This window comes from Pipistrellus kuhlii, unplaced genomic scaffold, assembly GCF_014108245.1.
Source record: "Pipistrellus kuhlii isolate mPipKuh1 unplaced genomic scaffold, mPipKuh1.p scaffold_m20_p_14, whole genome shotgun sequence".
NCBI classification, from domain to species: domain Eukaryota; kingdom Metazoa; phylum Chordata; class Mammalia; order Chiroptera; family Vespertilionidae; genus Pipistrellus; species Pipistrellus kuhlii.
In genome coordinates, this window is record NW_023425449.1 from 18,376,310 (window position 1) to 18,393,092 (window position 16,783).

At 40.6% G+C, this 16,783-nt stretch overlaps 1 protein-coding gene across 3 annotated transcripts in view; it reads right to left on the minus strand.

Moving 5' to 3' along the window:
• TRPS1 (transcriptional repressor GATA binding 1) overlaps window positions 1–16,172 on the minus strand; it is a 229,276-nt gene extending 213,104 nt beyond the window's left edge. For 2 of the 3 annotated variants that reach the window (XM_036436819.2, XM_036436815.2), the window contains exon 1: window positions 15,857–16,172. Coding sequence is in view for 1 of the 3 variants with exons in the window: in XM_036436818.2 (XP_036292711.1) it covers window positions 15,063–15,072 (10 nt within the window). In the remaining 2 variants the exon portion in view is untranslated. Of the gene's footprint in view, window positions 1–15,062; window positions 15,188–15,856 lie in introns of those variants that run through there. The other variant, XM_036436818.2, reaches the window with a different exon arrangement.
• Window positions 16,173–16,783: the final 611 nt, after the last annotated feature.

Consider the following 16,783-nt stretch of genomic DNA (forward strand, 5'->3'; position numbering starts at 1 on the left):
AAGAAAATTAACTGCACACACTACTAGTAATTTCTCATGAACGCAAGTCCCTTAATAAATGGCAAGGAAAAGTGAAATACAAAAAAAAAAACACACCTAATTTCAACCTTTTCTCGATTTGACTTATAAGTAAACAATAACAGAAGTTATATTCTGATCAACAAAGTCCAGAGTGAGAGCCACTTTAAACTTATTTTGGTCTTCAATGACAAAAGTACATGGTTAGATTCCAATCTCCTAAAGTAAAAAGAAGAAAAATAAAAGAGTCTGTATATTGGGAGAGACATCACTAAGTTATTTAGGAAAATAAATTGAGAAAAATTAGACATTCATAGCATTTCCTATAGTTCTATCAGGTAGACATTGGTTGTAAAAGTATAATCACACTCAGGGTTTAAAAAAAAAATCAACTATATAAAAAAAATAAAAGCCAAAGGAAAAGATGGAAAAAAATTCCTAGATAGTTATGTAATAAGAATAATGGGAGGTTTTAGCCTTTCTCTGTGCAATGTGCTTACTACACACAGAAAGATATTTTATGTGAGATGACTAGCATAATCGTTAAAATAGCTCCTTAACCCACGTTAGAAGAATTGCTTTTAAATGTTAATAATCACTCCATTACTCTCTGATCTCATTGATTATTTCTAACTGGCCGAATATGATTATTTTCTCCACACAAACTGTTTCATTTTGAAGGAATAAGTATGCACAGCCACTGTACCAGGTTTTCACCTAAAGAAACATTTTTATGCGTGGGAAAACCCACACACATAAAAGGCAACCTCTGCAACTCACTGTGAAGTGGGTTCAAATCGAACCCTGGACCAAACCAGCCCATTTCCACACCTCCTCCAAAGCCACTTCTGCAGAAGTGTCTTGGGTCCAACATCTTTCTGCGTGGACTCTACCACAATTCTTTAAAGCAAAAAGGAAATGACAGTAGCATCCAAGGTTGTAAATTGTAAATTTCACTGATGGGGGGAGTTGCCTTCACTTTTTACATTATACAATATAACTATTAACACTGGAAAAATGATGGAAAAACACACACAAGAAACAAGTAAAATACCTCAGATATCTAAGGAGAAAAAAATTTTTCCTGTTTTTCCAATGCCACAAAGTAAGTGATTTAAATTCGCTTAACTGTAACCAATAAAGAAATATTATCTGCATCCATCCAGTATAGCGAGGTCACAGATAAAATATGGAATGTTACCGAAATTCTTTAAAAAAAAACGGCATTAAATTTATATTTTAAAATATTTCATTTTCACTACATTTAGGCTGAAGTGTATCACTCAAAAGACAGGATAAAGAAGAAAGGCATTTAAAATAAATGAGGTTCCTTTATTATTCTTCTGTTAATTTTTATAAATGCTGAGGAGTTTATGTAACATGCCACAGATAATTTTTCAGCCACATTTTAATAATTAATTGCACATTCAGGCCCAATCTCACAGATGCTGTCTATAGTTTTCAACCAACCAAGGGACTTATGGCTGTTATAAATTTAAAAAAAAAAAGTCCAGTTTCTTGGAAGATAAAATATCCTTAAATCAAATGGACCACTTTTCTTAATTGATCTCAAAACAGATAAAAGTTGGAGGCATTTTAAGCTAAAGGGAGAAGAATAATGCAAACTAACTTCTTATTAATAGCAATTTTATAAACAATTCTTCAGTACCAACTGGGTTTTACGTAAGATATTCCAAAGAAGCTTCTATCATTCAAGTGTTTGAAGGAAACAGTAAGCCTAGATTTTCTGCAATAACTTTTTAACCTTCCAGGATAATGTCTAAACATTTGATTCCCCTTTCAAATAAGGTACTGCTAGAGAGATATTATGAATATACCAACTGCTTTACTATACATTCCATTCCCTGCTGCGCACTGCACTCTAATTCTATTCTCATATCTATCTACAAAAGGGAAAAAAAGGAAAATTAATGAATCGCAAACGTTAGGCAGATTTCCTCAACAAACATCAAAGCTGCCTTAGTGTTTTATGTACAAATGAGGATGGTGACCAGACACAGGTTCAAGTTCAGTCCTTGATCTGGGTAGCTATATGATCATGGGAAACCACTTCATCTTCAGTTTTCTCCTTTGTAAAACAAGATGATTATGCTAGAATGGATAGTAGCTCATGTCCCTTCTAACATTCAAAAGAAGACATGATCCTTATGGCAGCTCTGAATAACACCCGAATTAAGGAGACACAAAACCTAAACTTGGACAGGAGATTTTCAACAGACCATTCAAAGCAAGTTCGGCCATTGAGAAAAGAAGTGTTTTATTGGCCAGGGTCTATATTTCCACAACAACCAAAACACACACACACACACACACACACACACACACACATATATATATGTATGTATTATATATAGTTAAAAGATTCAAAAGTCTAGATCCATTATTCCCTCATGTATGTGGGAAGCAGCGCATTCTATATTCACACACATATGATGAACTATGTGCCCCATCAGCAAAGCAGATGGGGGCCAGGTTTCAGAGCACAGGCACAGAACTAAGAACATTCTCTCACACTCTCAATCGGAGCTCAAATAGGTGCTTACATTTTTATCCATCTCTCCACAGTATTATTGACGTAACTTAATGAAATAAGGAACACATATTATTGGGCTCAGAAAGTCTGCTCATATTTTTACATGATCATCTTTTGTCAAATTATTTCTACAATGCTGTTTGTGCAAATAAACCTTAATTACGAAAAGAAGAAACAATCTGGGGAATTTTTTTTTTTACTTGTTATCTGTATCTGGAGGCTTTTAATTAAACCTAAAAACGCTGTCCCAGCTCTTCCATTAGATTTCAAATAGGTAAATTTTCTAAAATTATCCTTTCGAAATAGCACATTTGACGTGATTTGAAGTCACCACATTAGCCTAATTGTGCAACGTGGTTTTGATTACACTGGACCCAACTTTTGGCAAAATGTTATCCTGACATCATAAGGACCCAAGGAGGGCGTGTTTGGTTGAAATGTCCACATTTCTACCAGTGGAGACGCCAAAATACTGTTAAATAAACTCCTCCAGGGGTGTAAATTAGGCACTCCTCCGAGTCAATTCCACCTTCAGTGAATAGCCTGGGTGATGTGTTAGGGACACTTAGTTTGCAATTTTGTATCTATTTCTCTAGGGCCTGATGCATTGATTCCGAACAAAAATATTTATAAACAGGCTTTAAGAGGAGTTGCAGAGCTGTTGTTTCTTCATAGGAGCAGCCTTATTTGTTTTACACATAACTATAATTTAAGGATGCCAATCACTTTCAGCAGTCGTTTGCACAAAATAAAATACAGGCAAAACCAGAGAAAATCTTTACACCAAAAACACCTTTACACTAAGATATGTCAGGTTAAGGTCTTCATTGTGTATACAGATTTACTTTTCACCCTGTGCATTCATGGTATTTAATTTTTTTCTTTTTACTTTTGGAAAATTCCACAGGAATACCTTAGTTGATTTCAAAAGTGGTTACAATATTTTTTTCTTTTTCCTTCAATCACATCTTAGATACAAATTGCCTAAGATACAAACGAGAAAAAACTAAATGTCATGTTATTTTACACCATTCAAATTTTTTGCAATTACCTAAAAGAATAACCATATGATTTTCAAACACCAATTTTTGAAGTAAAAAAATAAAAGTATGCAATTAACATAAAAAAGAATTCCTCCATAGTGAATCCTTAAAAATTACGAAAATATCTTATCATAGGAAGCTTTGGAAGGTGAAATGAAATCACTGACCTCTCAATTTGATAGTACAAAGGAGTTTCTAAGAAGATAACGCAAAAGAAAGAAATACAAAATTAATGCAAAATTAATTTGCATCTTATGGGAAATAACAAGGATTCTGTAATAAGAAAACCCTAAAACGATGAAGTTTTTCCTCTCCTTTCTGAAAAGCTTAAAACACACACACACACACACACACACACACACACACACACACACAAAACTAAATTATTTCAAAATCAATGGACTTCAAGCAATCCAAGAAAATTTGGAAAACATTTCTCTAAAAACCAATCCAGAATGCAAGATGTCAATGTGGAAATAATGGAAGCATATTTCGTTTTCAAATTTGAAAACTTTTTAAAGACAAAAATTCCAGTTAACATCCCGGTGATTAACTCAGGGACTGTTTAGCCAAGAACAACTTTCGGCACTTAAAACGTAAAACCGTCAGTTTCCTCTGCTTGGAGACAAAACATACAAAACGCAAACATTCACTGCTCTACTTTCCTAGATGTGAGAGACAGAACTAACTTTTATAAGAGGGGATTGCTTGGAATATTTCTACCTGTTATTACGTTGATGCCGTAGCTCCCCAAAAATCAGCTACAAATTTCAAACCTCAGAATCATCCTTAGCAGATGGCTACTCCTCTAGCACATTACTCCCCTAAATCTTTGTAGAAACACAAGCACTTACTGAACTTTGTGAGGGCTCAACGTATAACTATGTTAAAGCTGCCAGGGTTTGGTATTATTGGATTTAAGCTACCATAAACAATAAAACTTTTTAAGGAAGACCCCTGAGGGCTGATAACAGGATAGCTGGCATTCTATTTCTTGCAAATCCAAATAAAGCACACTGACGGTGAGAATAATGTTAAGTACTCTCTCTTCCCTGAACCAGGACACATTCATTGCAAGCATCAGCCGTGATCGACTTGTCAGATTACATATTTATAAACTTAGGACTACGGAGTTTGGTAGCAGCACTGAGTAACTAAAAATTCTCTTCATCTGTTTGCCAGAAATCTGTCAGTTGGTGCTTACAATTGTTTCAAAATTATACCCACAACTTAAAATTTCATTCAGTGCATTTCCTCAGACAAATAGGATGGTAAAGGCCTGCGTGCAGCAAATCAATAAGTGAAATTATTTTATAGTGTATGCCTTTCCTCTTCTTATACTGCCCCCCAAAAATAAATATTATAAAGAAATGTAGGCAAAAGAATTTAAAAAAAAAAACACCACAGCTAGCACATTTTAGCACATTTTTCCACTAAAAGAAGAAATACTTATTTCTGCAAAAACTGAAATATTAGATTCCCAAAGAGAAGAAAAAAGAAAAGAAAAAAAAAAGGAAAGAAAAAATATAGTGATAAAGCATGGCAGAATAATCCGAAGGAAGCAGGTGTGGGCCGAGCATTATTTCCCTTAGCATCCTGAAATGAACAACATCACGCTGCCCCCCTGAACACCAGCCAGAGGACTTTCAAAAAGGAAAAATTCGAGTTGTGCTTTCAAATGCCAGATGAACTTACGGGACTTCCACGCCTGAAGGAGAACAGCAAAGTAGCGCACCAGAAGCTAGAACTGAGGAGTGTGACCCCAATGGGGTTTATCTAATACCCACACGTACCTCAGGCAAAGAGGTCCAAAGTGTTCTATGTCAAAAATATACATGTAAACGAAGCTAGATATAGCAAGAGTTCCTTATGTCATCGTGGAGTATACAATAGTCAAGTCCCCTTTTTCTTCCGCTCTCTTCTCTTTTTTATATAGGATCCAAAAATGGGAAAAACCTGATTACACTCATATCTATCCTCCTGGTCTCCATTTGTAATCTTTACTGGTCTCATTTTAAATATTTTTATTATTATCACTGATACATCCAAGTATTCAGGAATTAAACGTGAATAAGGATATGCTGAACTATTCTTGGAGGAAAAAGTACAGGACAGGTGTGTACAAGAGTGTAACACCAAAGAATTAAATGTTTGACAAGGTGAACACACAAGATCATGAACACATATTGACACATAAAATGTGTGCATTATGATTCTTACTATTGGCCTAAAATTTTACGAGTGGCAGCTTTCTTACTGAAAGCTTATCAAATACAAAAGAAAAAGTAAAAAGTAAATAACAAGGGCACTCTATCAACATCATAAATTGTCTTACGAATGGGACAGTGAAAGGTAAAATAAACAGTGATGAGATAGAGAGTAAAATAAAATGTTCATTGTAATTTAGGTTAAGATGCCAGTGACTTTTCTTTTTTTACAGTAATTGACCACATTTTATATCCAATGAATGTAATGCAAGCTCGCTCTAAAAATAAAGGAGAAACATCTTTTACTCTTTGCTTATACATGTATAGAAAACACTGTTTTATGTTACTTATTACTTGGATAGGTAATTGCTTTGGCCACTGGTACCTAAGCTGTTTTCTAAAACATGCCTAAGTTTGCATAATGGAGGAACAACATTTGCAATCATTTTTTTTTAAATAGTAACTTAGGGACAGTATTAAACATAATCATTTCTGTTTTTTCAATTTATAATTTAAGTTGATTTATTAACATAAAAATTCAGCCATCAAATACAGAGACATATGATTTTAAAAGATCTCAAAGTTATATCTACAAATAATAAAGAATTATTCATCATTTAACAATTACACTAATATTTGAGGAAATTTATAACATGGGTCTTGATTCCAATTAATAGATATGTGGTCATTCTGAACTTCCATCAGTTGAATGGCATTTTTAAAAGTTAAAGTGAGCTAGGTTATTTTTCAAAAAAATTCCATGGCATCCAAAAGTAAAGCAGAACCAAATACCAAACTCTCTTTTAGGAACTTGCATATAGTGGGGATTACTTCATAGCACTGAGAGAAAATCAGGCTGCTGTATTTATTTCTACATCTTTCAGAGCTAGGGATACTGTGTGGATAATGACATCACAGACAAGTCACAAGTAGAAGTTGGTTTTTAATGTGTTTTGCCAATCTTGCTGTCATTTCAGAACCAAAATTTATAATTAAATTAACCTCTAAATCAGCGTTGAGATGCATTAAGCAATTAAAATGTGTATTACAAAGACTAAAACCATTTCAAAAAATAGGTAATATGTTAAAATTCCATTCAGTGCCTGTAATGCCAAAAACATTCTATATGAGTGAGACTGCAGATATGTGCACATTCGTGTACACAGTAAATTAATATGAAGCCACAAATCCATATGCTGCCCTTGTGCACAGCTCAGAGAAAAATAAAGCTAAAACTAGATTAGTAATGCTTGATGCCTCTGCACATGAAGTATGTCATGTAATAGAGAAATTTAGATTCCACAAACAAATTTCTACCGCATATATTTACACTGGTTATAGATGTATCTGATCTCAGACATATTAGACACTTCTATAAGGAGAAATCAAAAGAGTGATTCACAAAAATTCACTGAAAGCTATGTTGTAGAATCTAATAAAGAAGCATATTATATTATAAAGGTTTCTTGATTTGTAAGTTTCATAAATTCTGTTCAGATATAACAAATAAAAAAGCTCTAAAGCAAAAATCTCTTATCTCTTCTTTTTTTTCAACAGCTAAAATATATTTAATGTCTAAACAGCAATTGCATTGAATCTATCATCCTACGCTGGGTTCCCTCCTGCTTATTATAATACTCAATTTAATAAAATAATGTCATGCTTTTTTAAGGCTTGAGACATAAACATTCGATAATATGAATATACTTATTATTCTTTACAATACTATCCTACTCACTGCCATGAATGCAAAGCAATTAACAGATGAGACAATTATAAATGCAAATAAATGAGCCATGCTCCCTTCAAATAAAAGAAAAATAGAAACAAAATAAACTATGGATACTTGAATATTTCCTCCCAACACTAGTAGAGGAAGCTTAAAGAGCTGACAATGAGTCACTTGTTTATTCAAGTGTTAAATAAATTGAATATATAAGTTAACTTCTGACTTACTTAAAAGTATTTGGAACATTTTCCAGAGCCTATTTTGACTGTGTCAATCACCTAGATACCAAAGTTGTTGTATTGTGTTGCCTGATGAAATAAGACATACAGCAACCCTCAAAACCAGTATTACAAGCCCGGCGAACAAGCATCACAATTGGGTGACGCACAGAATCCATCACCCTAGGGGGGGAAATGGTATGGTCATAGTATGGAGTCTTTACATGTTCTATATTATTTCTACATAACGTTTGGAGATGGCAGAATTGTAAACTGTAAAAAGCGCTGCCCCATAAGAGGATAAATTCAGAAATATATTCCAAAAATGGGGCTTTGAAAACATTATCTTAAGAGATGCTGAATGGTAGCATTTTGATCTATAGTGTTCTATCATTTCTTAAATTTCTTAGTAAATTCAGAGGTGATATTAGTATTGTGATAGCAATAGCTTCATCACTGTCAAACTCCATACTCATTTCAAACTTCCAGAATTTATAAAGTAGGTCATGTATCTCCTTAAAAGATTCGTGTTTAAAGAGTAGCGTTAATGGCTCCGCATATTAAGACTCCACCATCAAGGTGCACCTACGGATGATCAGTCCATGTACATTACATGCATAACACACAGGTACAATAGCATGCACACAGAGCAGCGATAATTTAAACACAAAATAGCTATTGTGAATCCTTCAAGCCCTTGCAGGCATTCGCCCTGCTCGATTCCTCTCATCCTGCAGATACCCTACCACCCCAAAATTGCACAAATCAAAATGTTACCTTTGTTTAAACAACACTGCAGTTCATTACATAACAGAGAGTGTCATCCTTAACAGCTCGGGATCCAAGATAGCGGTGGGTTCTTGGAGCAGAAGTGGTGCCGAGTGGTTTGAGGCAAAACTGAAACATATTGTTTAAGTAAACCTTAAGGGGAGGGGATCATATGCGCAATTGATGGATTTTTTTTTTTTTATGTCATCTTCCACAAAGCCTCGCTAACCCCTCCCCGCCTCGGAACAGCGAACAAACTGCTGATATTCAAGGATGGCAGCTCTGAACACCTCCTCCTCCCCCCTCCTCCTTTTTTCCCCCCTTCTTGCAAACCTTTAGTACTGTACCCTCCGTTTTGGATAAGCCAACATTCATGAAATGAAAAATGCATTGACAGAGAAACCTGTAACTTCACATTTAGGATTGAAAACTTGGGGGGGCGGGGGGGGGGGAAAGGCGGGAGATAATAAAATAAAGCAAGACTTACGTGAAGACACTCGGATGCAAACCAGTTATAGCTTTACGTTTCTCAAGATTCCCCTGACAACTCCTTAAGGAAAGAAGCAATCAGCAAAGAAAGAATGCCTCTGATTTGAACTCACGTCTACAGTCCTCACAAGAAAAAACTGAGGAGCACATAAAGGTAAATCAGAACGGTCCAATTTCTGCGCGAGAACACCTCCACTTCCCTAAATAGGTGGAGTGGTTTTTACGACCATTATAAATGTCTTAAAAGGCGCTGTAAGCTATCAACGTGAGGCCTGATTTTCAGTATGTATTATTTCTAAAATATACTCTGCTTGGAAAAAGAAAAAAAAATCTCAGAACAAATTTGGGGTTAAAAGCCAAGTCATAAGATTTCAACCTCAGGAAGGATTCCCATCAGCAATGTGGCTCAGGTCTGGCCCATCCAGTGGGGCGCGGGCCCCATCTCTGGGTGGGGTGTCTGCCCCCCAGGAAGGAAACACTGGCACAAATCCCTTTGCCCTCCCGAAAGACTGTCCGACGTGCCAGCTTCCGAAGTTACCCTGATGTCAATCAACATCACCGAGATGCCTCCTAACTGGAGAACGTTCTGTCTGCCTGCGCGAGATCAGGGAAAGAGAAAATGATGACGGGGGGGAAACATGGAAACTTAAAAACACCGTGTAATTAATAGGGTTCAAGAATGATCAACTAAAATTGGGAGAGAGGGAGGGGAGGAAAAAAAAAACACACGCCAGCAGAAATAAGCGGACCCTCAAAAGGAACGTTTTCCCTCTCAAAATACATTTTGGTCAAGTTTCATCTATTTTCCTTCCTCTGCACATAAAAATGATGAATGTCACAATTAAACTTCCACCGTTCAGGCTCCTGCTAACAGGTGTAGCGTTCTTTCTATAAACATATCCACTGACCTGTCGCCATTGATAATCTTAATTAATTCATCTCGGCTGAAACAAAAACAAATGTTCTTTTCCAAATAAGAAAAGAAAGAACGCAACATAAATACCCACGTCTCCCCCCAAAACCCCAAAACTGTTTAAGTTACGGTAACCTGAAATGCACCAGCCATCACCGAGAGCGATTGGAGAAATCCGGCAGTGTTCAGCAGGAAAGATTTTTTAATAACAGATTGAAAAACAAGAATAAAAATAACTACATCAACAGAGCCTTTCTTCCTCAGGCCACAAGCCCGTTCTTACTTGAACTTTTTTTTTTTTTTTAAATGGCATTTTGGCCACTAAAACCAATCCAGAACATTATTAAAAGTTAAAAGCTACCAATTACTTCTGTCTGTTCTTTTAAAGCAAAGTTTGGCATTACGTCAGCTGGTTTAAAGAAAACAAGAAAGAGAGAAAGAGGAGGAGAGAAAGTTTCCTGCTTGTATAAACTAAACCACCAGGGAAGGTGTCTGGCCACTTGTAAAGTATTTACTGCAGGTTTTTTAAAGAGCTAGAGAATATTTTTAAAAAACTAAAAGTTTTCTCTAGTTTTTTAATGAAACATACTTAGGCCCGAGAAAGCGTGGCCTTCGTGTCTTCTTTGAAGTGTCTGGATGTTATTGGTATTTCAATCATAGCTCTCAATCATAAGACGATTTCCAATGATGCTTCACATGGAAAATACATAGATAATGTCATCTTTGTTTTGCTACTTGTATTTGTGCTCTCGAGAAAGAAAAAAAAAAAAAAAAGCGGGATGACAAAAAGTAGGCATTGCTAAAGTGACCAGATTTCTTCGTCTCACGCTTAACCATTTAAATTATTTTGATCACAGATTCTTCTTCCAATTCAGGGTGGTTGCCTTAACTGTAAAAGTTCTCTTTCTAACCCAAATCGAGTTCTTTATTATTATGCCTATCAGAGAACCAAACCAAAGACCAACGAACTCCAATTCCCAGGGATCAGAGAGCCAGGGGGTGATAGGACAAGCCTAACGATGACCATAAGACCAACCCTGGAGACATGAGAAGGGCCCTATATAATTAATCAAATATCCCACACAAATAAACAAACGGCTGGAGACCCACTTCTACTCCAGGACAAGTTTTTTTTAAAGTGGCCATTCCCTCAGCAGCCCTGGTGGCTACTGAACAGTAGTATAAAACAACACTTGGCATTTTAGCATATTTACTTTAACCCACTGGTTCAAGTTTTCAGGAGATACATAATTCTGATAATTACCAACACTCTGCTCAACTTTTTCCCCCCCAATGTAAATGATTACAAAGTGCATGAGGCTCCTCTAGACATAAGAAGTACAAGCACCCTTAGAGAAGCAGATTACATTTCTACTTGGCAAAGGCTACAAAAGTTCCTTCATATTTTATCTAAGGGGGACCCTGCAATCCCATAAATCATGACTATTACAGAAACAAAAATAATTCACGTCTTTCTGTAGGACATTAAAAGAGGAATGTAGTTAACCGTAAGGTAAAGCCAAGTCTAGATATGCTGCCGTTCATGTCTCCACATATCAATAAAATAAAATAAAAATAGGAAGAAGGAGTAAGCAAGGCTCAGAGTTAGCTATAAGGGGTGTTAGTAGTGATAGCCAGCAAAAGGGAGAGAGAAAAGAAACCGCAGTTACCTGAAAGCTTCGCCCAGGATGGATAACAGAAAGCAAGTCCATAAAACCTGGCTGCTTTTATCAAATTGATTGTCACTTGTGAGCCGCACTATTTGGGGCAGAACCGTCTGAGTTTATAGTTTTCTCTGCCTGCCAAAAACAGATGCAGACTACCACACTCGCTGTCCTGCGGAAACTAAATTAAGCAAAGGCAAATACCGAGTGGAAAGTTGTCAGTCTGCTGAATGAATGGCTTCATTTTACACACCAGAGGGTATCTTAAGAAGAATATGTTTTAATGCGCACGTCATTTTTTTTTAAGAGCATCACTTACTTCAAAAATAATCATTTTCCCTTGAAACTGATGACAAACACCTGTGCTTCACTTTTTAAAAAGCCTATTTTGCTTTACACACAATAGCATAGGATTGTTATAATATGGTTGGCTATTGAAGGGATAGTAAAGTAACAAAAAATAAATCGTATATATTTGTATGACGGAAAGCATTTAAAGGCCAGTTACCGATATTGGTGCTCATTTTTTAATTCAAAAGGAAGCTCTAGCTCAAAAACAACAAGCTACAAGTTCTTCTAAAACTTTCAGTAATGTGTATTTACTTCAACAAAGAAGGTAAGACAGCAGTTTATTAAAACTTAACACCTTCTGGCATTCTTCATAGAAATATGCAGATCCTTAAATACAAATTGTGGCATTTTCCTCTCTGCCTCTTTCTTTCCACACACACACACACACACACACACACACACACTAATAATAATAATAATAATAATAATAATAATATAATAGAAACATCACTGAGAGTCTAGGATCTTAAAATCAGCTTTTCCACAGCTGCATTCACTTCCCTGTTTTGAAGGTTTTCCTGATGAATGAAGATTTCCTTATGCGAATCTGAGCGACCTACACTGCGGAAATCAGAGTCAACTTAGAAGCAATCTGACTTAAAAGAATAGTAAAAATAATGCTGAAACCATGGTAGGGGCACATGGACCGCCTTTATGATCAGCACACTGATCGAGAGGCTAACCTGTTTTCAAGCAACGTTTCTGTAAAATCGCTTAACATATTATCATCCAAATGCTGAGGTCTAAAATCAGCTCAGACTCCTCAGATCTGGGACACTTTTTCTCCTCATGTTTAATAAAGTTACTTTGAGGACACAAAGGACAGTATCGAAATAGCAGCAGAGACCCTCCCAGCGTGCAGAATTCAAAGGGGTGACAAATTTTTTTTTGTCACATTCCACCAGTTGCTGGGAGAGTGTCAGAGTTAGTTATTATTGTAGTATGTGCGGGAAAGTATTCTATACACACACACACACACACACACACACACACAAACAAACATATCCTAACGTATAACAGATATATCGGTAAGCCACACACATCAGCTCACAGATGGAAAAGAATACTTTGCCAGCAGAGGATGGCCGAAGCTTCGAGAAGCCTCACCTGGAGAGAAATCAAGTCAAGAATGCCGGCAATTCAATTCTATTTCCCCTCAGAAGTTCCCTTTTCACAGGATTCACATCCAGAGAGAATCGTCGGACTTCAGCACGCTAGTGGCCCTGTCTATTAAACCGAACCTGGAGATGGTTCATTCCTTAAAGGAAAGTTTAACTATCTGAGCAGGGAAAAGCTCTAAGCACGGTATTGTTGACCTCTTAAGATGAAGTGTGCGATTAATAAGCTTTCCCTTCAAGGTAAAAAAAAAAAAAAAAAAAAAAAAAAAAATCCTCAAAATGTTGGTATCCTTTCCAGACTGTCCTGTCAGCATCACAACTTACAGGAAATGCTTCATCTTCCCATGCAAACCCTGTATTTATTCGCAACCCTGGAATACTTGGGGGAAGAAGAAGAAGAAGGGGGGAAAAAGAGCCCACTCCATTTTCGAGCTGGCTGGCTTTTTTTACACAAACCGGTGGAATAGCTGAGAAAGTGCTCTAAGCAAAGGAGCCGCCTGGAAGGAACTTGACAACAGGGAGTTCAGAAACTTTCATTCTCATGTCGTCCACGTCAAGAACTGGCTGCGGCGTAGCTTGCCTTCGCTGCCCTTGCCTTTCTCACTCCCGCTGCCTTCTTTCCCAAAAGGATCAGCTTTTCCTAAAACCAGCGGCAAAGTAACACGATGCCAGCGAGATCCATAGGTTTATAACTAAAGACTTTGGAAGACTGGCTGAAAGGTTCCTATTTTATTTTCATATATTTTTTTTTTTGCCTTGAGCAATTTTTTTGCCTTTAGCCTGCAGCCGGGCCTAAGAGTTATCACTTCTGTGTCATTTTTGTCTCGGGCCCTAGCTGGGTTTTCCCTCTGCAAAGAGTACCCCTCCCAGACCCTTTCCTGTTCACCTGGTGGTGCGTTTACGAAAGTTCCAGGACTCTACAAAAAAAAGTGCAAGGAATCAGGAATCTCGGCCTAACGTCTCTCTGCGATTGAACTTCTCCGCTCTAAAGCTTCTTACTCCTCCACTTACCTCACTGAAAAAAAGTCTAGCAGTGATTGTCCAAAATAGGGCAAGGATGAATTACCCTATCCTACTTTTGGGCTCATCCTTAAAGATCCAGCGCTCTGCCTCAGACACTTGCCTAGATTATCAATGTTGAGGCCTAGAAAGAGACAGGAGAAAGTAAAGCTAGACCTAGCATGGAATGAGCCGGGATTCCTGCCCCCCTGAGACCCACCCATCCTTCTGGCCCCCTAACTTCCATCGCTTTAGAGTCTTAGGGCCATAAAACTGCAACTGACTTCACCAAAGGGGGGGGATACCCACCAGGGCACGCAGGTACTAACAAACCAAAACCAGAAGAAACTAAAGTAAAAAATGAAAGCTTCCCCAGCCACAAAAGCAGCTTTGCGCTTCCAACACCTCCCACTTCCTCCTCCTCACCCTCAAACTTATGCATGGGGTCCTGCCATCCTGGAGTGATTGGAGGGGGCAATGGGGTCTGCCTGGGCCTCTCTCTCCACCGAGGAGGATGTGTCTGCCTAGAACCCAAACAGGAACCAGACAGCAGGCGAAGCGCCCCGTCCGCCAGCCCGCCCGCCCGCCGGGATGTCCCACCATCGCTGTCAGGCGTGTCACCCCCGGCCAGTGGCCGCTGACCCGAGGCCCAGGGCGCATCGCCCGCAGAGGAAGCCGGTCCCCCCTCAGCCCCAGCCCCGACGGAAGGAAGGGAAGCGCCCGGCTTGCAAAGGCCCTGCCACATGGCACCACGGCGGGGGCACGGAGGACCCCCTAGGACCTGGGTCCAGCCGCCCTGAGCTGCACACAGGCCGGTGCATCCCGGGGATGCGAGCAGAGCCCACAGCTGGGCCTGGAAAGGGGGGAAAAGTTTGAAGCCTGGCTCTGCAAACTCCTCCAAAGCCTGAGCCCGTCCTGCGCCCTGTGTTTCCTACATGGGGGACGACGCAAAGGCTCCTCCCGACCCTCCCAAGTTCGCCCCACTTACTACCACTCTGCATGCTGGTGCCTACGCCTGCTCCCCGCTGGCCGGGAGCCCCCCGAAAAGTTGCTGCAGCGGCGGCGGCGGCGGCGGCGGCGGCCCCTCGGGTGCAGCCACCTCCAGCTCCTCCGCTGCTGCTGCGCCCGGGAGGAGAGAATTAAAATCAGCCAGAGAGAGAGAGAGAGAGGAGAGAGAGAGAGACAGCGAGGGGGAGTGGGGCTGCCGCGAGGGGGGAGGGGGCGCCGGCCTGAAACTTCTTTTTTTGGCAAACGGGGATTTGTTTTGCCTCCTCCCCGGCGGCGGCGGCGGCAGTGGCTGCGGCGGCTGAACTTGACCCTCCTGACTCCAGGGGGCTACTTGCCGTTGGAAGCCGCTTCTTTCGGAAGAAAAAAAGGCCCGAGACCGGTGCCGGAGACCCACCGAAAAGGGATCGGAGGAGAGGAAGGAAGGGAGGGGGAAAAGGAGAGATCAGAAGAAAAGAAAAAGAAATCACACGCGCATGAAAATAAAGGAAGAAAGAAGAAAGAAGAAAGAAAATGCATGTGTGAAACCCGAGAAGAGCCTGCGCTGGGCTTTCTGCACACTCTCCCTCCGAGGCTGCTGCTTTTTTTTTTTTTTTTTCTTTTTCAAAGAAAGTCACTTTTAATTCCCAGGGCTCCCGGCTCGCGATGATCGCCCACAGTCCGCGCTCACACACGCGCGCGCGGGCGCAGCGGCGCAGAGCCACCGGCCGAGCGCCCCCCGCGCCCCGCGGCCCGCACGCCCCCCGCGCCCCGGCCTCCGCTCCCCGCCTCCCGCCTTACCTGTTGATTAATCGCCACGAACACCCTCCGCAGCCCGAAAGATGGTGGCGCGGCGGCCAGAGCCATGAACCACCGTCTTCTTCTGTTGTTTGCAGAGTTGATCTTGGATTATTTTTTGGGGGGGAGGGGGATTGGAGAGAGAGGGGGGGAGAGAAAGGTCTTTCCTGCCTCCCCCCCTTTTCCTTCCCTCCCCCCCTTTTATACAAAAATAAAAGGAGAGAGAGAGAGGAGAGAGGAGGGAGAGCAAGAGAAAGAGAAAGGAAACAGAGCAAGGATGTGCCCGGTGCCGGGTGGGAGAGGGGAGGAGGAGGGGGGAGGTGGTGGTGGTTGTTATTTTTGGTGTTTAAAATAATAATAATAATAATCAATGGGGAAGAAGAGAGAGCGATCAGGAGGATGGCGGGGTCTGGAGAGAGAGGAGAGAGAGAAGAGCAGAGGCGGCAGCGCCTAAGAAAGAGGGCGCTTGAGATTGCAGCGCGATCGGGTCTTTATCAGAAATGTTATCGCTTGTCAGGACCTCAGTCTCCGCGCATGACGTCAGTTTCAAGACACCAAACACTATTAATATCAAAGGAGCCTTCGCGGAGGGAAGCGCCACCCCGGCCCGGGCTCCCTTAAAGAGACAGCGCGCGCCGTCCCCGCGCCGCCGCCGCCGCCGCCGCCCCGCCCGCCCGGCTCTGAGCTCCCAGCGCCGCTGCCGCCGCCCCCGGGACCGGCCCCGCCGCCGCCGCCCGCCGCCGGCTGCGCGAGCACTTCGCCCGCCCGGGTCCGAGCGCTGCGAATGAGAGCGCTGCGCACGGCGGTGCAGGGACCCGGCTACCTTCCCGCCCCGCCTCTCCTCCCCCTCCTCCTTCTCTTCCTCCCCCCCCCCCCCCCCCCATGTGTGAACGTGCGGGCTGCAAACCCAGGAGAAAAAACCCCAAAGCT